Genomic DNA, 24,923 nt, shown 5'->3' with positions numbered 1-24,923 from the left:
TTACGAAGAAAGAAAGATGTGCTTTGATTATAGGTGGTACATGAAATTGAGGATTTCTTAACCATGGAGCTCTGTGGGCCTCCTGAAACAGATCTACATTTTAATGACAGAGGGAAATGAGAGCAGATTTGAGGACTGTTCTAGCTATTTTGAAATGTCTTTGGGGGATAGTAAGGCGGCCTCCTAAATTAGTACATGTTCATGATCTTGAAACCTAATAGAAATTACATGCCAGACTGTAAGGAAATTTAATTTGGGTTTTTTTTTTTTTCTTAAAACTACCATTAATGGGCAAAAAGCTAAGTTTGTTTGATTTTGGACAGAGACTTAGATTCTTTAAATCTAGTGATGTGAGTAGCCCTAGGAAAAAGGACAGAGTGAGGAGAGGACCACAGGACCTTTTAAGGAAGCCACAGATGTTTTTTTTTTTTAAATCCTACTTGTTAAAAAAAAAATCCTACATAAGGCCATAAGCAGACATACTAATTCCTAAGAATTCACAGAATTTACATTTAAAAGACAAAACTCTTCACATTTCCACCAAAGCACTCCAAACAACTTCCTTTTCAAGAATCAGGAGACTTGGTTTTATTTTTGGCTTCACTGTTATAAACCTATATGGTTTTTTTTATGAAAAGGAAAACCAAGCAACACACAGCCCTGAATGACAATTCATTAGTTTTAGGGAGAAACGTGCAGAGCAGACTGCACTACTTGGGTTGGCTGCTCAACCCGATTTCTCCCCTGTAGGAAAGTCAGTGTCAGATTGAGAAATGCTGAAGACCAATATCTAACAGGATGCTTGTAAGTGCTTGAAGAGCTCATAGTCAAAGTGAGCGTGAATGCACACTCGTGTGAACCCAGCAGTACCGGGCACACACTGTCATCATTTCTCCACTTTTAGACAAGTTACTTAAGCTCATTTTTGCCTCAGTTTCCACGTGTGCCAAAAACACTAACTCTTACTCTGTAAGTGCGGTGTGGTACAATCCTGCACAGAGGGGAGACCTGAGCCCTGGCTCTGTCACACGTTATCTAAGACATCTGGCAAGCAACCTAACTTCTCTGAGTTTCGGTTCCCTTATCTGTGAAAGAGAGAAGGAACTAACACAGGTACCTTACATATTTGTCAGAATTAAACGAGATAATGCCTTTGGGTGCTCCGTAGATAACAACTTACTATCATCTCACAGAGCTCATCTAAGAGAATAATGCAATATGGGAGGGGAAAGTGGTCTGAAAGGTAATTTTGACGTAACTTATCATCAACACTACTGTAATCTCTAGGTTACAGTTTCAGAGAAACCACTAAACTCTCCTCATATTTCACTTCCTCCATGTGGGCCTGGCCTGTTTAAAGACATTCCTGTGGATTTTCTACCAAACTTTGCCCCTCTGTGTTCTCCTCTCCTCTTCCAGCAGCAGGGCTCTTGCCCACAGCTGGGAAGCTAATAGCTAGATGTGGGCATTTCCTATTTCTGACTTTTCTTCAATCAGCTCCAGGATGCTACTTGTTGAAGAAAGAAGCCCTGCTATTAAGTACCATCCAGGAGCATCACATCATCCTCAACAGCACCTGGATGCGCCTGGCGGCTTCCGGGAGTCTACAATCCTGCCGTTTCCAATAAAGATGCCCAAGTTTCCTAACCTATGTCTACCAGCTCTACCCAGCTAAATCTGTGCAGGAGAGTTACTACCTATGTCTTACTTTGTCACCATTCTTTGGTCAAATGGGTGTCTACAAACTTTTGTTCCTCCTGTCTTTTTTACTTTCAAAACCACTCACGGAGTACTACAGTTAAACAAGAACTGTGCTGTGCTGTGGAGATCAAAAAATCAGTAAGACACAGCCCGTGAATTGTTCAAAGCTTAACGGGGGTGGGACACAGATATAAAAATAATTGTACAACAAAGTAGAGAGTTAGTATAGGTGCCGTGGTGTCTTGAGGGAGGAAAACACTCTGGATGAGACAAAAAATGGTGACATTGGAAAAGACTCAAAATAGCCAAAACAATCTTGAAAAAGAACAAAATTGGAAGACGCATACTTCCTGATTTTAAAGCTTACTACAAATCTATAATAAGTGTGGTACTGGCATGAGGAAAGACATATAGATCAATGGAATAGAACTGAGAGTCCAGAAATAAACCCATGTACTTATGGTCAACTGATTTTTGACAAGAGTCTCAAGACCACCCAATGGGTAAAGAATAAATAGTCTTTTCAACAAAGGGTACCGGGACAGTTGGACATCTACACGCAAAGGAATGAAACTGAATCCTTACTTCACACCATATACAAAAATTAACTCAAAATGGATTGAAGGCCTAAATGTAAGAGCTAAAACTATAAAATACTTAGAAGAAAATATAGGTGTAAATCTTCATAATTTTGGATTAGGTAATGGTATCATAGGTGTAACACCAAAAGCACAAGCACCAAAAGAAAAAATACAAAAATTGGACTTCATCAAAATTTAGAACTTTAGTGCTTCAATGCACATGACCAAGAAAGTAAAAAGACAACACGTGGAAAAGGAGAAAATATCTGCAACTCATGTACCTGACAAGGAGTCTAGTATCCAGACTATAAAAAGAACTTCCACAACTCAACAATAGAAAGACAATCCAATTTTAAAATGGGCAGAGGAGTTGAACTGACATCTTTTCAAAGAAGATATACAGATGTCCAATAAGCACATGAGAAGCTGCTCAACGTGTTAGTCATCAGGGAAATGCAAATACAAGTTGAAACCACAATGAGATACCACTTCACACCCACTAGAATGGCTATAATTTTTTTTTAAAGTGTTGATGAGTGTTGATATAGAAAAATGAGAACCTTCACTCATTGCTGGTGGGAATGTAAAAGGGCGCAGCTGCTGTGGAAAACAGTTTGGCAGCTCCTCAAACGTTACACGTAGAGCTACCAGATGACCCAGCAGTTCTGCTCCTAGGTATGTATACAAGAGAATTGAAAACATATTCACACAGAAACACGTACATGAATATTCATAGCATTACTCGTAAGAGTTAAAAAGTGTCCACTGACTGATCAGTGAATAAACCAAACGTGGTTTAACCATATACAAGGGAGTATTATTCAGCCATAGAAAGGAGTGAAGTACTGATACATGCTACCCCATAGATGAACATTGAAAACATTAGGCTAAGTGAAGAAATCCAGTCACAAAAGGCCACATACTGTTTGATTCTATTTATGTGAAATGTCCATAATAGGCAAATCCCTAGAGACAGAAAGTAGATTAGTGACTGCCAGGGAAATGGGGAGTGACTGCTAACGAGTATGGGGTTTCTTTTTCGTGTGATGAAGATGTGCTGGAATTAGACGGTGGTAGTGGTTCCACCGAATTATACATTTTAAAAGGATGAATTTTATTGTATGTGAATTATACCTCAATTTTCTAAAAGTAGGCAGACATTTGAACTGGATTTTAAAGGGTGAGCTAATTGGGCAGACAAGGGTGGAAAGAGAATTCTAGGCAGAAAGAACAGAATGAGAAAAGGTGTGGAAGCCACAAAAAAAGTAATGCATTCAGAGAAAGAAAAGTGGCTCGGAGGCTGGAGTATAGTTATACACACAGGAGTGGCAGAACCAACAAGGTAGTGAAGGGACAAATCATAAAAGCCCAGTATGCTAACCAAGGAGATCATGGGGTGCCTTCAATGAGAAGGAGGTCTCCTCGCAGGAGGATGACGTAACTCAGTTTCTTGGCTCAATCCATCTTGCCAAAGAAGCCTCCTTCCCTCAACTCAGAATCATCTGACGACACCGCTCCACTTTGGCGAGCCCAATGCTCATTTTCTCACCCTTTATAAAATACAGTTATTTACAGCATCAATTATTCTAAGTTTTTGCCTCACCAGAATATAAGCTCCTCAAGGGCAGCCCTGTTTCCAGCCTTGACTATGTAGGTACAAGCACACCCAGAGTGCTCTGTGGAATTCCAAAGATGTGTAAGGAGACTGGCAATGCTGACAAAGTTCTGAGCTTTCCTAACTTTATAAACCTGCGTTCATGTTGTCACTCAGCTCGGAATGCCCTCCTAATCACAAATCTGTTCAAAACTTTGCCATCCTTGGTGGTCTGTTTCAAATGCTACTTCCTTAAGAAGGCTTTCTTTGCTTCCCCACCTGGATGTGAACTCTCCTCTTTTTTCGTCTGTTTGTTTTGCTTTGTTTCGGCCACGCTGCACGGGCGTGCGAGCGCAACATGTGGGATCTTAGTTGCCCAACCAGGGATCGAACCCTGCAGTGGAAGCTCGGAGTCCTAACCACCGGACTGCCAGGGAAGTCCTGAACTCTCCTCCTTTGAGAAGGGTGTATTCTGTACTTCTGGTACTCATTTCCTCATACCTTAACCCCCCTCATCTCACACATCTCTTACCCCACACTTTCTGGAACCTAAGCACCTTGGAATAAGGTCCACATCTTTCCCAGCCCTGGGACTCCCAGCACCGTGCTGGGTAGAGTCTGAAATGAACTGTTCAACTAGCAGCAAAAACGATGGAATCACAGACAGGAATAAGCGTTATCACAAAACAAAAGTTTAAAAAAATCCTAGAAGAAACTACACAGAACAGAAGGCAGGCACAGTAACAGAGGGTATTTGTCTAATCGGTTTGTGACCACTTGGCTTGTTTATATCTGGTCATTTTCATCACATGGATTTCATTTTGCTAGAACTCCGGAAGACTCAGACAAAGAGTAACGGCCTCCCAGCTGCTGCCTTCCCACATCTGTGGTTTTCCTATGATGTAAACAAAAGATTCTGGAGGTATGGTCTCTGTTAGTGTTTGCTGGTGTGGGTCTGGTGGAGAGATGGGTGGTGGGGGCAGTTTGAGGGAAATCCACCTAATGAACTGACAGTTCATATAAGCAACACCTGGAGTGTTAAACCCCCTACAACTGTTATTTTACTGAAAAAAAAAAATCCACTCTTCCTTTGGTAAATGTAAAAATTCTTTCACCAGCTGCATTCCAATTGAAAGTGTGTGGCAGTGCAGGAGAGATGGCAGCCGGAACAGATCATGTTCAGGATGTAGGCAGTGTTCCCCAGCAGCGAGGGGATAATCAGAACCTACAAAACCAATCTTCAGAGTCACGTTCCTTTCAGAAAATGAGTGAGTCTCCCTTTGCCTGCTTGGAGTATTCTGCTTGTAAACACTTGGATGCCGGAAATACACATCCATATCTGATTGGTGAAAGGAAGGGCCTTTTGAATGGAAACTCTGTGACATCAGCTACTCAGGACTCCCCACTGAGCGCCATAAAAGTCCAAAGCTTAAGTTTTGGTCTTAGCCCTATTTTTGTTAAATATTTACAATCTACTGCAAAACCAAATTCACAGCAAATGTGTGTTTACACAACCTTGTGACACGGCCACTCCTGACAAGAGGGAAAGAGGACCAACGTTTATTGGCACCAGACCAGTCACTCTCCCCAGAAGGCAGATCCTGGCAGTTCACATCCTGATGAGGTAACTTGGGCCCAGAGAGGCTGTTACTTGCTTAACACGCCCAAAGGAAAAATGAGGAGAGTTAAGTCTGTCTGATTCCGAAGCCAGTGTTCTACTCTGCTACTGGTCAGTATGCCCCAGAGGAGTTCTTTCTCTAGAATTTGTAAGAATGTTCCGAGAGTCTACGATTCTAGAATAGGCATTGGCAAACTTTTTCTGTAAAGGGCCAGACTGTTTATATCTTAGGCTTTGCGAGTCATCTAGTCTCAGTTGCAACTACTTGATTCTGCCGTTGTAGCACAAAAGCAGCCATAGATAATATATAAATGAATGAGTGTGGCTGTGTTCCAATAAAACTTTATCTGGCAGCGGACCAGATTTGGCTCACTGGCTGTAGTCTGCAGACCCCTGCTCTAGAAGGTTCAAAGAGTGGGCAGCTTCGTGTTATTTGGTTTAGAATCAATGAAGAATTGCCTATTTGCAACTTAATTAATCAACAAGTATGAGTCTTCTCTATTCTATGTGGTCCATGAACTTAAGGAATTGATTTTCTTTTAGGAAGAAAAGACACAGGCACGTAAAAGCCAAAGAGCAACATGAAGCTGCACGTGATAAGCGCCAAAGGAGGGGCCTGCGGACTGAGGGCTGACTGATGGGCCACCACGATATTAGAAAACCAGGGTCCACAACCTGATCAAATGATCCTGCACCTGCACGAGAGCGCAGAGAGAGTCGGAAAAACTTCTCAGTGGGCAGGAACGAAAATGAGTCTGAAGTGACTGCCGCCACACGAAGGGTTTTCGGCACGTGTCAGATGCTGATCAAAGGCAACCTCACGGACTTCCCTGGTGGAGCAGTGGTTAAGAATCCGCCTGCCAATGCAGGGAACACAGGTTCGAGCCCTGGTCCAGGAAGATCCCACATGCTGCGGAACAACTAAGCCTGTGAGCTACAACTACTGAGCCTGTGATCTAGAGCCCGTGAGCCACAGCTACTGAGCCCCTGAGCCACAACTACTGAGCCCGAATGCCACAACTACTGAAGCCCGTGCGCCTAGAGCCCGTGCTCCGCGACAAGAGAAGCCACTGCAATGAGAAGCCTGTGCACTGCAACGAAGAGTAGCCCCCGTTCGCCGCAACTAGAGAAAGCCCGCGCACAGCAACGAAGGCCCAACGCAGCCAAAAATAAATAAATAAATAAAAACGATTTGAAAAAAAAAAAAAAGCAACCTCTCCCTCAAACTTAGGAAACACACCTGCTCCCCGTCTCATTCTCAAAGGACAGGCAATTGACTTCAGGTGCAAGATCAATTGAGTGCTTTAGCAAACTCCTGGAGGGCTCCGTTCTCCTCCCAACTGGTGCTTTAAGCACTGAAGAGCCTGCAGGAGCCACAGGCAGGGCAGGGAGAAACCACCTGGGCTCACTCTTGGACGTTCAGGAGGAAGCACTTCCTAAAAGCTTACCTTGCTCATGGCTGTCAGGGCGGGGTCACAGGCAGCATCGAGATCCTGAACCAACAGCTGAATGCTGCTGGAGATGACACTGCAGATCAAACACACGACTGTGGGCACAGCTTACAAAAGTGAACTGGGAACGAATGACTGACCGACACAGCTCCTTCCAAATGTTTTAGGCACCTGTGTAAAACTCAGATGCACCATTTCCTCAGAAAAACTTGAGTTTCATTTCGGAAAGGAATGAATGACAAGGAGGAGTGTTTTGGCTCCGCCCTCCTTTTTGCTGTGTGTCCTGGTCTCGCTCAGATGTGCTCCTACTCAGTCAGGACACCGGATTCCATGGCTCGTCTCCCCAGTTGTTACACCCAGAATTCCTCTTTGCTACCTCCTCCAAAAGGACCCGTTTACCCAAAATGTTTAAATCAGATCTTGTGGGGGTGGGGGGGAAGTTGAGAGAAAATGACCTAAGAAGAGAATTTGGACTTTTCCTCAGTAAGTGGCTGATGTGAAAGCAGAAGCTTGCCTTTCCCAAATCTCATTTAACGACCAGGACAAAATCCTGCCAGGTAGCACCAGGGCAATAACTGTTTCAAGAAGGCTTTACAGGCTGAACTCCTTGGACAGACACTCTTCCACCCCAAATACACTTGCCCTCCCCCGCCCCCCAGTGGCTAAAATCAGGCTGCTCACCCTTTATACCCTTGAAACACTGGAGGTGGGGCTGGCCCTCTGTAGATTTAGTGGGTCAGATAGGAGGCCCTGGACCTGACCTTCCTGCAGGGATGGCCAAGGGGGGATTTCTTTTCTCTTGTTATTCTAGATAGTGCAACAATAAAGCCCCCATAAGCTAAAAATGATTGTATTTGAGGAGGCGGGATGGGGGGCAGCTGCACCAACTTCTAAGGCTCCTTGGTGGCTGGTGGAGAAAATAATGCTGATCCAACAGAAGGCCCTGGAAACTTCTCAGGTTCTGTAGTAACCTACGCTGACGGCCTGAGACACGCTGCTCCGTGCAGGGGGAAAGGCGGGCCTCGAGCAGGCGCGCGAGTACATACGTGCTGAATGTGTCCATTTCTCCAGTCAGATTGATTCGTTCAGTCAGACTTATGTCGACCTTCTCCTTGAGTTTCTCTTCCAGCTGTTAGAGAGTAACAGAGAGAACGACATACTTAATGCGTATCGGAAGGAGCAACGTAACAATACTTAACACTTACTGAGTCTGAGGATTCCGGTACAATTCCAGGCACTTTTCGTGTATGCACTCATTTAATTCTCACTGCCCCATAAGGAAGATTCTATTATGATCCTCCTTTGATATATGAGAAGATGGAGGCATGCCCTACCCAGGACAGTGAGTGGTAGGGCTGGGAATCAAACTTCCTCCAGAGCCTGTGCCCTTTGGCCCTGCACTGTACTTGGTTCTCATGACACACTGACAATTTAAACAGATCCCCGTTTTTAGGATACTCCCTGCCTCGTGAACTGCTGGCTCACCCACCAACACTGGAAGCCTCCAGTGGTGGGTCGCAATAAAATCAGGTAAAGTATTCCCTGAGCGCTGGGCTGGGCCACCCACCGCGTTAAGGTGTTGAGGGATACCAAAATAAACAAAAGAAACAGTCTCTGCCTGCCTCACCCTACAGCCAAGTGGGGAGAAACGCTGGCCACGTTCCAGCAGCCTCCAAGAAAAATACAACTGACCGGGAATTGTAAATACCTCAAAACATCCCGGGAATTGCTTCACCTAGCATCCCCAAACCTATTTATTACAGAAACTCTAAGAATAAAGAATGTTTTGTCTTAGATTTAAAAGTGACTCCTAGGAATGGGTAAATTAATGTAAGCTTTTGGGAAGGCAACTTATTTAAAAGGCAAACATTTAAATATACACAATCTTTCGGCCGGCGATTTCGCATCTAGAAAGATATTTCAACGAGTAATGAGAACAAGGTATGGAGATGCGCACGTGTTCTTTGCTGCATTCATGAATTAAACCAATATTTACTGAAAGTCTATTCTAAATAGAGTGCCAGGCTCTGTAATAGCATAAGGGAGTTAGCTGGTGAAAAAAACAGATAAGATCCTCTTCTCATAAAGCTCACATTCTGCTGTCGTTTATATTAGTGAAAAACTGGAAACAATCTACACGTTTATAAGGGATTGAGGAGAAAAATTATGGCGCAGGCTCTCAAGGCTTCAACTCTCTAGCGGCCTTTCCTTGTTAACACTGAAAATAAAATCCAAACTTCTAACTATGATTTGGGTCCTGTCTAGCTTCAGGGCCCGCATCTTGCTTTCCCCCTTGTCCGCCTGGCTTCAGTTATACCGACCTCTTAAGGTTCCGGAAGACACCGGGTCTTTTCCCCCTCAGGGCCTTCACACGTCCTACTTCCTCTCTCAGAAGCACTCTATGCTCCCCCGTCCTAGCCAGCTCCTTTGCTTTGCCACCCCTCCCCCCCACTGCCCATCCCTTCCAAGCTCCTCACTTGGCAGTCTCCTTCCTACTCCTCAGGTCTCTGCTTCAATATCACCTCCTCCAGGAGGCCCTCCTTGACTACTCTACCTCAGTAGGCAACTCCCTAACTAGCACTGCAACATGTTTCCTTCCTAGCACTTAGAACAAAATTGAGGTTACATCTTGCCTTACTTATTTATTATCTGGCTCCTTTATTAGTTCTAAGTCCCATGACAGTAAGAAATTAGTCTACTCTGTTCACCTCTGTGAATTAATACCAAATACAATGCCTGGTACATAATCAGTGCTTCATAAAGATCTCCTGAAGGAGAGAATGGCACACCCCATGCAGGTGTTAAGCGTAAAAGTGTTACAATTAATGAACCGATATTGACACATTATTGGCATTGTTTTCTAAGTATTATTTTTCAATTCTTCATTGCTTGGATTCTCAAGTCTCTTTGGTTTCTCCCTCCATTTCTTTTTGCAATCCCCCCCAAACCCCTGTGATTTTTTCTTAAGGAAACTGGGTTGTTTGCCCCGTTGATCTTCTCAAGTTTGATCTCATTGATTGTATTCAAAAGGTACTAATTAGCATGCTCCTCTATCCCTTGTATTTCCTGTAAATTGTAGTTTGATGTAAAAGCTTGATCAGATTCAGATTTTTCTTTTTTTAAAGGAAACTCCTTCATGGGAATTCCCTGGCGGTCCAGTGGTTAGGACTCGGTGCTTTCACTGCCGTGGCCGGGGTTCAATCCACGGTCGGGGAATGAAGATCCCACAAGTCACACAGCACCAACAAAAAAAAAAAGAAAAAGAAAAAGAAAGAAAGAGAGTAAAAAAAAAAGAAAACTCCTTCATGATAGTGCTGTGTACTTCCATCAGGAGATAACATGATGTTTGGTTGTCTCTCTTTTTGTAATGTCAGCAGCCATTGATGGTCAATGCCCAGATCCATTATTCCATTAAGAGGTATAAAAGAATGATATTTGAATTCAATATCTTTGCTTCTTCATTTATGAACTGAAAATCTGCTATAAAGATATACTTCCCATTGTCTGTGATTTGGTTATCCTGAGGTACAAGTCAGATAGGAAAGGCAGGATAAGAACTTTTCCTTTATTTACCAGTATTCAATTCATACCAGTGGTTTCTTAGTATCTTCCAAGGTGATAAGTGAATTTTAAAAATCATTATAACCAAATGGATTTAAACATATTTGATGTTTACAATCGACTGTAGCTAATATTCTCACTGATACTTGTATGTCTCATCTTTGACCAGTAGAGTTCATTCAGGCTGACTCCTATAATTAGTTTCCTAACGCTGCCATAGCAAATTACTACAAACTTGGTGGCTTAAAATGGAAATGTATTCTCTCACAGAAGTCCAAAGGGAAGGGTTGGCAGGGTGGAAATGTGGAAAGGAACTTCTAATCCCACATCTAAGGCTGAATGGAAAATTCTTCTGGTCTTCCTTCTGCTAATGGGAGCTCCAGCAGAGACATTACCCTTTCCTGCTTCCCAGTTCCTGAACGTCAGCATCCAGACAATGGTTATTTGTTTCTGCAGATTGAGAATATGCTCCATACATTTCAGGAGACACATAAAAGCCCAAAGGATTTTCAATGAGCCTGGTAACACTCCTGAGAATGGAATCACTGGTTGTGACTAGTGACCACTAAGGCTGGGGCCTACCACCACTACGACTGTAACTGCTTTTAGCACGTGGGAGACAGGGCTACTGACCTATTTTCAAGAGGGCACGTCATGCTCTTTGAGTAGCTTACACAGCTCTGGGGAGGAGACCAGTCATACTTTCTTGCCCAGTCTCCTTTTAACAAGGTCCTTCTGCAAGGGGGCTGCCTGGGCCGTCCCCTGGCTGGACCTCGAGTTTTTCCCTGTGGGAGACCAGCTGTTCTGCCCAAGGGTGTGTGTGGCCTCGTTGGGGCCCATGCTCTTACCCCCTGAGCTAAGTGGCCCAGGCGGCTCAGGAAAAGGAGGAGGTGGCGCAAGGGCAGCCCGGGCGGCTCACCTGCTGGGTGGTGGCCAAGCAGTACTCCGCAGTGCTCAGGATGCTGCATAGGAGGCAGAGCTCCTCCAGGGTGAACTTGGCCACTTCCGAGCCCTCCTTTTCCTTGAGGAGGCTGCTGATGGTCAACCCACCGCCGCTGCTTGTGGTTCTGAGGAAAAGGCATAGGGACCAGTCAGGTCAGGACTCCTCGTTTGCTTCCTGACCCGGAAACTGCACGTTGTAAGACAAAGAAACAGGGGAAGGAGAGGCTGGACGTGGCCCAAACAAATCCACACACAATGAGGCCCTTTCCGAGTGACCTGACCTTGACTGTCATTTGTTTAAATTCTCTGACCATCAGAAATAGGAAGAGACGATCCCAACAGTGAGCCAGCCATCGGTCATGTTAACTACAATGACTCTGCTCTGTTGAGAGGCCTCTCTGCTTAGCGTGGCATTTCCTGATCTGTACAGCTCATTCAGAGTCACGTGTGGTGCAAAAGCTGGTTCCCCAACTGTTTCTCTCAGTTAAGAAAATTCTGCATGGGAGCTTGTCTTCGTGCTTGTGGAGGGGTTCAGAAGTGAATGTTAAGACATGGTTCCCGGCCAAAGGCCTGACTGCCTCAAGAAACAAAAAAGCACGTCATCTCTTCCTACTGATCTAATCATGTGATCACAAAAAATAAAAAAGCAGTTTTTAAAATAACTTCCTGCAGTTATAAATAAAATTTCAACTGTGAGAGTCTATTTTTTAAGAAGACAGAAATCAATGATATTTACCTTAAAAATAAGAGAAATTTTTCCTTTAACACACACACACGCACACACACACACACACACACACACACACACACACACACCCCTAAACTTCCCAGTCTTAGGTAATCAAAGATTTGAAAACATCTTAATTTCTAGTACTTATAAGGGTGTGAGGACACTGGCTGTCTCTTCCACTACGGGTTAGGAGCTTTAAATTGTACAACTTTTTGGGAGTTATTTTTCAGGAGCTTAAAAAAACGTTCAGACTCTTTGACCCACTAGTTCTACTTCTGTTCAAGGATGCTCTTCTGAATGTTATTTAAAATACCAAAATACTGAACCCAACATAAATGGTCAATTAAGAGAATGATCAATAAGAAATCTCAGAAGTTAGCTGAGGGCCTTCGGTATGTGGGAACATCATAGCATCATTAAAAGTGTCTTGATGGGACTTCCCTGGTGGCACAGTGGTTAAGAACCCGCCTGCCAATGCAGGATACACAGGTTCGAGCCCTGATCCGGGAAGACCCCACATGCCGCGGAGCAACTAAGCTCGTGCGCCACAACTACTGAGCCTGTGCTCTAGAGCCGGTAAGCCACAATTACTGAAGCCCATGCACCTAGAGCCCGTGCTTCGCAACAAGAGAAGCCACCGCAATGAGAAGCCCACGCACCACGATGAAGAGCAGCCCCCGCTTGCCGCAACTAGAGAAAAGCCCGCACACAGCAACAAAGACCCAATGCAGCCATACATACATAAAAAGAAAAAATCTGGAAAAAAAAAAGTGTCTTGAATATTTTTACTGTGCTGACTGTTCTCTGCTCTTCTCTTCCCTTTTCACCGCTTGGGAGACTGACCTCTGCAGACTTTTCACCCAGGCTCCCCAGCCCCCGGGCTCCTGTTGGTTTCAGCCATCAGCAGAGGCTGTAGGAAGTCAGAGAGGTTGAGGAGAGAGAAGTCGGAGTAACAACTAGCCTTCCTGCTCCCTCTGCTTCAGTGTGGTCCTGGCAGTGACTGTGGCCCCTATGACTACAGTTTCTGTTAGGCGGCCCTTTATCCACAGCCCTAGCTGTCACGTGAGTTTTAAAGTAGTAACAATTACCCCCTAGAGTTTGGATGCTTCAGAATCCTCCCTTGGTTCCTTTCACCTGCCCCCATTTCTGTGAACAGTGGCTTTAGTAATAATATCCCAGCTGAGTACCATTTGTTTCCTGCTGTGACACTGACTAATACACATGGCAAAATGTTCACATCATGACAAAGCAGGGTATAAAACTATAAGCACTATAGTCCAGTCCTGTTAAACAAATAAACAGAAGCATTCAGTCACACACATTACACATATAAAGAAAGAACAGAAAAATGTATACTGAAAAGTTAAACCTGTTTTCACTGGGTGGTGATTTTTATCTTCATCTTTGTGCTTTTCTGTGTTTTACAAACTATAACAAACTTGCAGTATTTTGAAAATCAGGATAAAAGTTATCGAAAATTTAAAAATAATGTTTATCATATTCAAAGAAATTCTCATGTGTAAAACATGTCTGTTACTTCAAATCTCTTGTAGAGCGAAGGGATTTTATTTTTCTTTCCTCCCAATTATGTAAAACTCCTATATATGACACATTTTAGTGACAGTGACAGAAACTAAATTCCAAACTGTTGAATTTAGCTATGGGAGTGATTTATAATTACTGGATTCTGAAGCATTGCTTCAGATCATATTCTATTACAATAGAAATTGCTATATAACCAAAATATCTCTAAAACTCTAGTCAAACAATCCATTTATTTCAAGTAATAAGCTATATAACAATATTTCAATGCCCCAGAATAACAGAGTGAAGTCGCTATAATTAGGAGCTATGCTATGCAACCACCTTTCGCCAAATCCTACCACATCTTTAAACATTAGACTCAACCCAGGAGAGCAAGATACACACACCATAAGAGAGACTTTGGCCTGAATGAAACTGCCCTTGCTGTTCAAAAGTCATTGCTACCACCACCCCACTTCTTTTGCCAAGTACCTATCACTGAATCCATGTAAACGAAGCACATCTATAATGGGACTGACTCCCCTGAGTCCACCGTGGCAGGATCTGACCTATGCTAGTGGCCAGCGCGGCAGTACTGATTTCCTCTGGCGGTCCTGATCAGCTGTGGAATCCCATTTGAGAGGAAACAGTCTCAGACCCTTGGGAACTCCATAAGGGCGTTTTCCCCCCTGATACTCTTGGCAGTTTAGCGAACAGCTTCAGGGTGGATTTCCTTAAAGATTTCCATACTTAGGTATATTCAGAATCTCACTTCTCCGGTCAGACCAGGAAGAACAGGACTCACTTGGGCAGGTTGCCAGAGAGGATTTTCCAGGCGTACTCTCGGAGGTACTTCTGGAAAATAGTGGTCAGGGCGATCATCGGCTCCCCGGTACTGAGCTGCGAGCACTGCACCATGCACTTCTTGTAGTAGACAAAGAGGTCGGCGCAGCTGGGGAGCACGGCGCCCCCCTCGTCCGTGTTGGGCTTAGGTGGCCCCTGGGCTTTGAAATCGGCCACAAACCGATCTATCAGCTCCCCAAGGTTTCTGGGAGGAAGAAAACATGAAACGTTATTTTATTTCAAGAAAGAGAAAACAAACGTGCTTGACTGCCGCGAGGCGATCACTCCTCATGCTTTTTACATTTAAAATTGGACCCGTTTCAGTAAGTCGGACAGAGAAAGACAAATATTAGATGATATCACTTATATGTGGAATCTAGAAAACAATACAAATGAATCTATTTACAAAACAGAAAGACTCGCAAAAATAGAAAACAAATGTATGGTTACCAAAGGGGTAAAAGGGGGGCGGGATAAATTAGGAGTATGGGATTAACAGATACACACTACCATATATGAAACAGATAATCAACAAGGATTTACTGTGTAACATGGGGAACAATGTTCACTATCTTGTAATAACCTATAATGGAAAATAATCTGAAAAAAATAACTGAATCGCTTTGCTATATACCGGGAACTAATACAAGACTGTAAATCAACTGTACCTCAATAAAAAGTAATTAACTTAAAACATTTTTAGAACCTGGATCCATTTTTATCAATATCATCATTAACTACCACCACCACTCCTACAACAACAGCAGTGATAAACTTTGGCATTTGTGTGCTGTTTTATACTTTTCAAGGCACTTCATGATCACATTTGACCCCAAACCCCTGGGAGAAAGATAAGGTGTTACTGGACCCTCTAAGAGATGAAAAAAATAAGGCCCAGAAAGTTTGTCACACGATTTAGTGGCAGAGCTGAGCCTAGAATCTACCGCTTAAGTGTGTGTACTGGTCCTACTACCTTATCAGTACCAGCTCCCCTTTCCACAAATGAAAACCCTAAATAATGACAGTGTTCATTTCCTGAACACTTATGGTGTACCAGGCACCATGTCAGCTCTTTGTAAGAGTCTTTATACGTGAACTTCACTTAATCTTCACAATAACCTTATGACGTAGGGACTAAAACTATCCTCCTTTTCTAAAAGCGAGGTGCAGAAAATTAAAGGACCTTGTCCAAAGTCATACGGCCAGAGAGTGGAGGAGCCAGGATTAAAACCCAAGCAGCCTGGCTCTAAACCTCATGCTTTTACCCACTCTACCCTACTACCTCCTCAAACACAAAAAGGTTATGATGTCAGCAAATATTTAGATATCATTAACCTAAAGGTACACAGCACACAGACAACTAAACAAAGAGAAACTGTAAAGGAACAGTCTAATGCTTTCTTTCTCCTTTAATGCAGTTTCTTCTGAACAACTTCCAAAATCAAAGGTGTAAGAAATCTTGGGAGGAGAGAAAATACTGAGCCGCTCCAGGCTTGCCCCAGGTCACGGTGGTGATGATGGTTGCAACTTTCTCCCATTTCCCATTCAAACGTCACTGAATTTGCCTCAGTCACACTGAGTCATCACTGTTCACATCCAGCAGGGCTATATTAATTGGTCCCTGCACAGTTGTGCTCTATGAAAAATGGGGGAGAGGAGGGTGTTCCCACCCCTCTTAACGTTTTGCATCTATTTAGTTGCTGTCTAAGGCTACAGGAATCCAGCTGTGTTTTTTGTTTTGTTTTTTTGTATTTATATAACAGTCAAGAAGAAAAAGACAAGAACCACATGCAGTATTAATGAGTAGGAACAGGAGAAAATTGACATTTTACTCAAGAGCTTTTCTTATTGAAAGTTTATTACATCCAGATATAGCCACTGTGCCCTCAAAGAACTTAAGGCCTAGGACAGTCCACTGTGATGGCGGTGACGGTTAGCAAGCAGAGAAGGAGCTAGTTAGTTGACCTTGGAAAGCTCCAGCGTGTCCACCCTCCTTCCTCACACCCTCCTCTTGTCTCACCTTTCCATTTAATTTCCCACGTCTCCTCCACAGCGACCCCATGCTCCAGCCAGGCTCCCCTCAGCTGCCGCTCTGCTCCATCTCTATCCCTGACTCTGTGCCTCTGCCCAGATGCGTCCCCTGGTGACTCTCCCGTCGCCACCTGTCCACTCACCCTCCCAGCTCAGCTCAGGAGGCACCTAGGTAACTCCTACTCACACCCGTCCTCTATCTCAATTGCAACTTCTGTCATCTGTAACACACTGACGACTATTTTTTTTTTTAACACTTCATTATACAGTGTGAGGGTGTCAGCTATTCAGGAAACATGCTGACCTTCTCCCATCCTGGGCCCGTGGTAGGCCACGCTCATCAGGAATGGCTATGTCTTTCTCACTGATCTCCAGGGTAATTTCAGAAGCCTTCCTGAGACAGCACTGTAGCCAGTCACTTCTTATGAGCTGAAGTTGGCAGAGAAGGTGAAAGCTGTTTGCTTTATAGTGGTAGAATCCTCTTCTCTGTGTCACGTATGTTATCGTGAGATTCTTGAGAGCAGGGATAATGTCTATGCTACTTCTGCTCCCCCGAGGCCGCAAGTATAAGATTTAAATGAGACCAACAACACAAAAAGCAAAGGTTACCATTTCTTCCAGGCACCAAACACTACCCTGAGTTTCGGCAGGATCTTATAGGAAGGACTACTGGAGAAAGGAACACGGGGCATGCTGACCTGTTGAATGGAATCACAGGGATGCGCCTTTTATACCCTAAAGCAATTACAATCAAGTAAAAGATTAAAAAGGGTCAAGTCTTGATCACAGTGCTGCGGGGGGTAAAGACACAGCATCTGTCCATTAGAGTCTGTGACCTATTGGGGGAGATAGGACCTTCATGATTATGATATTTAGATCTCAAGATGGCAACAAAATGCTAGTTTTGCAGTACGGACAATATGACCAATTTGTTTTAGACAAAGGAAATAACAGAGGAAACTGGAGAGAAAATTCCACAGCAGATTCAGGCAAGAGAATAAAGGCCTGGAGTCAGAAGTAAGTACAGAATACGGTGTGGGGGGAGAGGATGGGAAGAAGGAGAGGAGTTGGCTGAGGCAGAAGACACAGACTGAGAAAAGTCTGACCTGCAGTTAGGTTCATACACACCTCTGAATTCCCACAGCAACCTGTTCATACCTTTACCCCTCCATGCTACGTTCCAAACACTTTTTTTGGTCTCTCTCTCACGCTAGGCTATATGCCTATAAACTAGGCACTGCACTGGCTACATTATAAATACAATCTCACTTAATCCTCACAACAGCCCTGAGCGGAAGGCATTAGTATCCCTGTTTTATAAATGAAGAAACTGAGGCTGAGAAAAATAAGATAACTTGCCCTAGGCCACAGAATTTATCAGAGCTGGAATTCGAACTGGGGCCTGTCTGACTCCAAAGCCAAGCTCTAACCACTACCCGATGCTTTGACTTCAAAACTCTAAAGCGCTCTACAGATACATGGTATTACGATTACTGGTGTGATTCACTTCCTCTGCAGCTTAAGGAAACACGTCATGGATGCAGATGGTGTCTCTTATCCTCTTCCCTGTAGCCTGAGCTTTTAACCCAAGAACTGTATAAGCATTCTGGGAGCGCCATGTGAAATACTGCTGGGAGTTCCACTGATAGGTAAAACGACCTAGGAATAAAGACTACTGCAGAGCGGTGGCAGCAGAGGGGAAGATTAAAACACGACGAGAAGGAAAACCACACTGCACACCAAGCTTAGGTATGGATGACCAAGGCAATTTCTTCTGGTGGGTCTGCAGCTGACATTCACAGCAACAGTATTCTAACTGGAAAGTACAGGAGTGATGGCTCTGGGGGAGGAAGATGGTAGTCAGAAAAAGTGGGCAAGGAGGTGAGTACGGGCAAAGTGGCTTAAGAAGTTAGAGAAAGTTAGAGAACTTGTTCATCCAAGGATGCGCCGACTAATATGCACCCCTACCCCTTCCCTGCGGTTGGGGCAGAGGAATTGGCTCTGGTGTGGCCAGCAGGGAGCCAAGCTCTGGCTTGAGCACAGCTGGGAGATGGGTTCCACACAGGTAAACAGAGCAGGTAAATACACGGAGGATCCTAGGAAGCAAGCTTCTCACTGCCGCAGAAGGTAGTTACAGACATGGGACAGGGGCCACTCCAGTAAACCCTGAGGTTAGGCTAGAACTGGAGTTACTGGCATAGACTCACAGGATTTAATATATAAATAGGTATAAAAGTAGATAGATATGTAGATATACACATACATAGCATTTCTTGGGTCTCTCAGCTCAGAGGACCCAGAAGCATGACACCCCAGCAGCAATGAACACATATAGTGCGCAGACTTAGTTTCTAAATATCATTTCCCACCAAAGGAACAAGGGATCCTGGAAAAATGGATGACTCCAGGGCTGGGTTAGGAAAGTACAAGACAAGCCTGGTATATTTTGTTGGCCCAGAAAGAAAGTACTCAAAACATGCTAGGGGCATGCAAAAGAATGGAAAACTAGCTGGGAGGGGCCGAAACCAGGACAATTTGGGCATTAAAACAAAAAATGATGGATCCTGGAAGAGAAAAAGGACATTAGTGGAAAAACTGGTAACATCCAAATAGACCTGGAGTTTAGTGAATAGTACTGTACCAGTGGTTACTAGCTGATTTTGATAATAACCGTACTACAGTTATGTAAGATGTGAACACTAAGGGAGCTTGGGAGAGGGAATATGGGAAATCTGCACTATTTTTGAAGTTTTTCTGTAGGTCTAAATTTATTCGAGCATAAAGTTAAAAAAAAAAGATAGTAATGGCTATAACCCATTGAATAAAATAGGAATCCAAATTCCTATATCCACAAATAGGAATCTGTCCATGCTGATACAAATAAATGGGGAAAAGAGAAGGCTGTTTCTTAAAACAGAAGAAATGATGGAATTAGAAAAATAATTATTTGGCAACTATCTTAGTAATAAGTGATTCAGGCAAGTGTCATTAACAGATGGTAAAATAAGTAAGTGAAAGATGAGAAAAAGGCTATTTACATGGTTTCAAGGTTAATCAACACTTATTAATTACTTATTAATTAATAGAGAAACCTGGCCAATACCATCTAAACCAAGTAGTAAAATTGACCAGCACAAGTTGTGGGACACATTGATACCGTGTGTCTCCTGACAAGAGTTACTGAGAAGAACATGGCACCACTTCTGTATGAATCATAAATCATGAGCCAGCATCAGTCAGAACCAGACTGAGGAACATTCCACAAAGTAACTGGCCTACACGTGTCAAAAATTTCCAAGTCGTGGGACTTCCCGGGTGGCGCAGTGGTTAAGAGTCCACCTCCCAATGCAGGGCACATGGGTTCGAGCCCTGGTCCGGGAAGATCCCACATGCTGTGGAGCAACTAAGCCTGTGCGCCACAACTACTGAGCCTGCGTGCCTAGAGCCCGTGCTCCGCCAAGGAGAAGCCCGCGCGGGGCAATGAAGAGTAGCCCCCGCTCGCTGCAACTAGAGAAAGCCTGCGCACAGCAACGAAGACCCAACGCAGCCAAAAATAAAATAAAATAATTAATTAATTTAAAAAAATTTCCAAGTCATGAAAGATAAAGAAAGAATAGATTATTCTTCTGGATTGAACCAAAGAGACATGACAAATAAATGTAATCTGTGATCCCGGAATGGATCTGAGATCTATAAAAAACAGGATTGGGGCAAATGGGGAAAGGGAATGGGGTCTATGGATTTAATGGGAGTGCTGCATCAATGTTACCTTCCTGATTTTGATGGTTTGTACTATGGTTACATAGACTGTGCCCTTATTTACAGGAAACACACACTGAAATATTAAGGAGTAATGGGGCATCTTGCCTGCAATTTGAGAATTTGAATCTCTCAGGAAAAACAACATGTATGTGCATATATCCGTGAGAATGTGTGTGTCTGTCAGTGTGTGTGTCAGAGGCGGGAGAGACAGCTGTTAACTGAGGAACCTGGGTGAAGGATACACAGGAGCTCTATGTACGATTCTTGGAACTCTTCTGAAAGTTTGAAATTAATTCAAAACAAACAACAAGCAACATTAGTTTATAGAGAGACTCTAGGCTTCACCCAGCTAGAAGAGGTGGCGGGTTCTATTTCAACGAAAGCTATGACAGGGAACTCAGGAGAATGGGCAGAAATGGAGTCCCTAATAATTTCTTGGACTGAGAATGTCACTGAATGGAGTGAAGAAAGTGCCTATGGAGAGAAATCTCTCCTGCAAGTCAGCCAAAGAAAACGCCTACATCCCCAAGAGTAGAAGAGACACTACTATCTTCTTCCTTGGACATAGACAAAAACCGAGAAAACGGCTCAAAGCGCAGGAGGACAGCTCAGCCCAGCCAGCTAAGAGGTGGCCGAGGGACATCCCCACTCCTCCTCCCTGGGCACTGGCACCGCAGTCCTCCTACCAAGGCTGGGCTTTGGGCTGGGGCGGGTGCTGCCAGGACTCTCCCTGGGCAGGTGGGAGGCTGGGGAGACGGAAGAGTGGACCCCATGCCAAGCCCACAGAGAGCTGGCGGCACGAAGCAAGCCACCCAACCACCTGACAGTCCAGAACAAGATGACCGGAAGGGCAGGGCAGGCACAGTTCCCGAGTGCTGTTTACTTGTGCCGAGTGACAACGTGTCATGTCATTTATTCCTCACCACTAATCCTGTGAGGGGGGCATTATTCACTTGACCGTAGAGAGCACAAAATAAACTCGGAGAGGTTAGGGCCATGCTCAAGGCCCCAGGCTGGTGAGTGCAGAGCGCGGACTCAAGTCCAGGTCTGTCTGGCACCCAGGCCTATGCTCTTTCCACTACCCTGGGTTGGGTCTCAGTCATCGGGGAACTTGTGAATGGTCTCAGATTTTCCTCCCTTGCAGATTTTTGAGTCAGAACTACAACAAGAGGAGTAATTTGTCCCAAATCAGTCCCGACCAGAGCTCCTTCCCCAGTCTTAGGATTCTCTGACTTAAGGGAGGACGAGCTTCGTAGAACCCCTTGAAATTGTGCTCAAAATAGCGTGTGGGTTTATGTGGATGTTTTTTTGGCAAGAGGACCTGTGGTTTTCATCGGGTTCTCAGAGGGATCTATGACTCAAAAGAGGTTAATAACCTGCTGCTTTAGGCATTATTTTGTCTGATGCTCTCCTTTAACAGACGAGGAAATGGATTTCTTGAACTCTATTTTCTACTTCAAGCTTTTGCTGTTTATTCTGGAGCGACAACAGCACAGCCTACGCAGTTCTCCTACGAGAAGCTTCCGCTACTGCACTAGTGCTGTGGAAACATCCCAGCGAGGCCAGACGGCAGGATGAGGGGCCAGCACTGCATTTTTCATACAGAAATGGAGAGTCCCTAAGGAAGGGAGGGCTGGCTCTTTGCCCAAAGTCTCACGAACAATGAGTGTGCTTTATACAAATCAAGGCCATGCGAAAAGAGTAGATCCCAGAATTACACCAGATAATTCAGGAAACTGACTCTTTGGACCAGATAAGTTTTGAGAAAGTACATGGTTATCTCAGATGTGCACTTTAAACCCTGGACCCAATAGCTTTTAAGCCTTTTAAAAAATAAGAATTTGGATTGATAAGAGAAGAGAGGGCTTTGTCCCAAAATAGTCATACGGGTGGGCTGCTCCAAGACCTGTTCATCTAACAGGCAAAGAGCTGCTCCTTTTCCGGCCCCGTAAGGGTGTCTTATTAATATCCTGAGAGAAAACTTTGTGAATGCAGAAGAGAGGGTGTTTTCAAAGGACTAAACGGCAATAGTAACTACCGCCCTTCTGCACGCCTGCAGACACAAGCCCAATAGACAGAGAGCAGGAGGAAAACCGGGCCTTTACAAGGCAAAAAATGTCAAGGCAACTTCTTCTGTGTGAGGTGGGGGGTGGTGAGGAGGTTGTTTTCGTTAACGTAGAAGCGCTTTTACAAAGATAATTTTCTGGGGTTTTCATATGAAGCATTTTGTCATCAGGGAATAAAAGAATAGAAGCAATCTATTGATATAAAATCAAATAGTTGAATAACAATAATGTTCCATTTAAGACACAAATAGCCATTTGAAATGTTCTCTTAAGCTGATGGTTTACCCTTGAAACATACTTGGAAGCAAGAATGTGCTAAACTGAAAGAAGCATTAGGAAAAAAAAAAAAAAAGGACTGGACTTCAGCACCTAAATGCTTTCCCCGAGAACTCCCCTCAAGAACTTTCTCACAGCTGCTGTCCTCCCTGTGTGTGTGACCCACTGTCTGGTCCTCCCAAGCGTGTGTTCATTAGGCTACGGGCCTTTCCTCAGAGCCTGGACCAGCCTGTCTCTGGTCAGTTCGGCCTGTTCCAGAAACCGGGCCTTTCCAAAATGTGCCTTCCGGCATGGAAGGGCCTTCCACAGTTGCTCTGGCTGTGGACAGAGATTCAGGGATGAAGAGGGATCTCTGTCCTTTGCATGAACAATGGATACTGGAACATGACCATACTCTTCTGGCTGTGAGGGAACCTGGCTGCAGTGGGCTGCTTTGTAAACATTTTCTGGAGCCCCTCTGTAAAAAGCACATATGTTAAATGGATGATAATTCATCAAAGAAAATATAACACATCAGCCCAAATAGGAAAAAACAAACAAATCAACAAGTTGGGGAGAAGAGGAAGCTCTTCCTTATAGTAGAACCCTAATGAGTAAATACAGAAGAAATGACAGAAACAGATGATCAACGTTTGGCAAACACTACAGTAATCATTGTTTCAGGCAGGAATCGTCAAGGGATGTGAAAAATGAGCGGGCAAAGTATGATGAGACATGGGATATTTACATAGTCCCCAAGTATCCCCCCCCACCAAGATACTTATGAATTACAGAGCAAAAAATAGTGGCTTCACAGGGAGAAAGCTGGCAGACATCACTTTAGCAAGTGGTCAAGGTCAACCTCAGCAATAACAGGACAAATCCAGGTGAGATGCCTCCTGACATCACGCACTGGGCTCTGAGAAGGACACAATGTCACCTCTGTGGTATTCTTGCCCAAAGTGCATAACCTTGATTTAATCAAGAGGAAACATCACGAACAGAAACTGAGGGCTTTGGACAAAATAGCTGGTCAAACACTCTTTAAAAGTGTCAAGGTCATGAACGACAAAGAAAAGACTGAGGAATTATTCCAGCTCAACGCAGCCTAACGAGACCTGACAACTAAACGCATGATTGAATCTTGGACCAGAGAAAGGACGTTCGTGGGAGAAGGGTACCTTCCTGTTTGGATAACTGCGGTTATGTAAACTGTTAACATTTCTCTGGGCGAAGGGTATATGAGAGCTTTTTAAAACCTTTTGGTAAGTCTAAATGATTTCACAGTGAAAAGTTAAAACAAATTATACTTGAAAACATATACATTAGAGATGAGGCTTTCTTTCTCCACTTTCCAGCGCCTGACATTGTAAAGCCTCACGGGCTGACATACAGAGTAGGATACGGGCTCAGCGCCCACCTGGGAAGTAGGTGCTGGGACCTGTTTGGAACCTTGTTAGGGTCAAACTCAGGCTTCTGAGATTTATGGACACAACACATGATAACACTCAAAAGGCCGAAAAACATCCTTAACAGGTTTCCAGGGAGGATAACGGGTGCCCCAAGTCCCTCCTTCAACCTCTAGAAGGAGCTGTGCCCTTGTGAGGCCCCAGCCCTGACCCAAGGAGCGAGATATGCAGAAGGCAGCAAAATGTTCATCACTCACTTGTCCTGGGACTCAATATACACGTAGAGATGAGGCTCAAAACACTTGGAGACAATGCCGTGAAATGGATTGTCTGGGGCTTTAGGCTTCTTTGGCTGTAAAGGAAAAAAAAAAGAAAAGAAGAAAAGAAAAAAGAAACCCTATACTTGAGCCATCTTTGCAAACTTTCAAGCAGTTTCAAAGAAAACATCCCTTCAAAGTTCACTCCCAACTTACAGATAAGAAGCACTCAGCGTAACTAGACTGAGACTATGTCCTGTATTATGAGTCATGCCAGTTTGTGAACAATAAGCCAGCTTTGTTGGCATCATTTACGTGCTCTGTGCGGTGAAAGATTTATTGCTACTTTGATAACACATGCGTTTTCAATTTGGAAGCTCTTCATCATCTGACTGATGTTTTCAAAATGTAAATTCTAGCTAATAACAGCACCGCAGAGCTGTGCCGTGCTCTGGAACATATAAAGTGCTTTCACACCATCCAGTTGTAAAGGCCTCCATTTACTGCTTGTTATTATGAGCCAAGCACTTTGGTACGAAATATCTCATCTATTCCTCAAAACGATCCTCAATATAGGAATTATTACTACTATTTTACA

General features: G+C 44.0%; 1 protein-coding gene across 2 annotated transcripts in view; it reads right to left on the bottom strand.

The window, feature by feature from the left end:
* Window positions 1-24,923, bottom strand: part of VPS53 (VPS53 subunit of GARP complex) — a 122,096-nt gene that overhangs the window by 24,976 nt on the left and 72,197 nt on the right. For both annotated transcript variants that reach the window (XM_065896732.1, XM_065896733.1), the window contains 5 exons: window positions 24,326-24,420; window positions 14,508-14,750; window positions 11,426-11,573; window positions 7,992-8,074; window positions 6,943-7,021 (listed from right to left, as the gene is read on the bottom strand). In XM_065896732.1, the coding sequence (XP_065752804.1) occupies window positions 6,943-7,021; window positions 7,992-8,074; window positions 11,426-11,573; window positions 14,508-14,750; window positions 24,326-24,420 (648 nt within the window). The remainder of the gene's footprint in view (window positions 1-6,942; window positions 7,022-7,991; window positions 8,075-11,425; window positions 11,574-14,507; window positions 14,751-24,325; window positions 24,421-24,923) is intronic.

Source organism: Phocoena phocoena, chromosome 19 (assembly GCF_963924675.1).
Source record: "Phocoena phocoena chromosome 19, mPhoPho1.1, whole genome shotgun sequence".
Taxonomy (NCBI): domain Eukaryota; kingdom Metazoa; phylum Chordata; class Mammalia; order Artiodactyla; family Phocoenidae; genus Phocoena; species Phocoena phocoena.
Note: the sequence above shows the minus strand (reverse complement) of the source record. Positions and strands in the feature narration are given on the sequence as shown.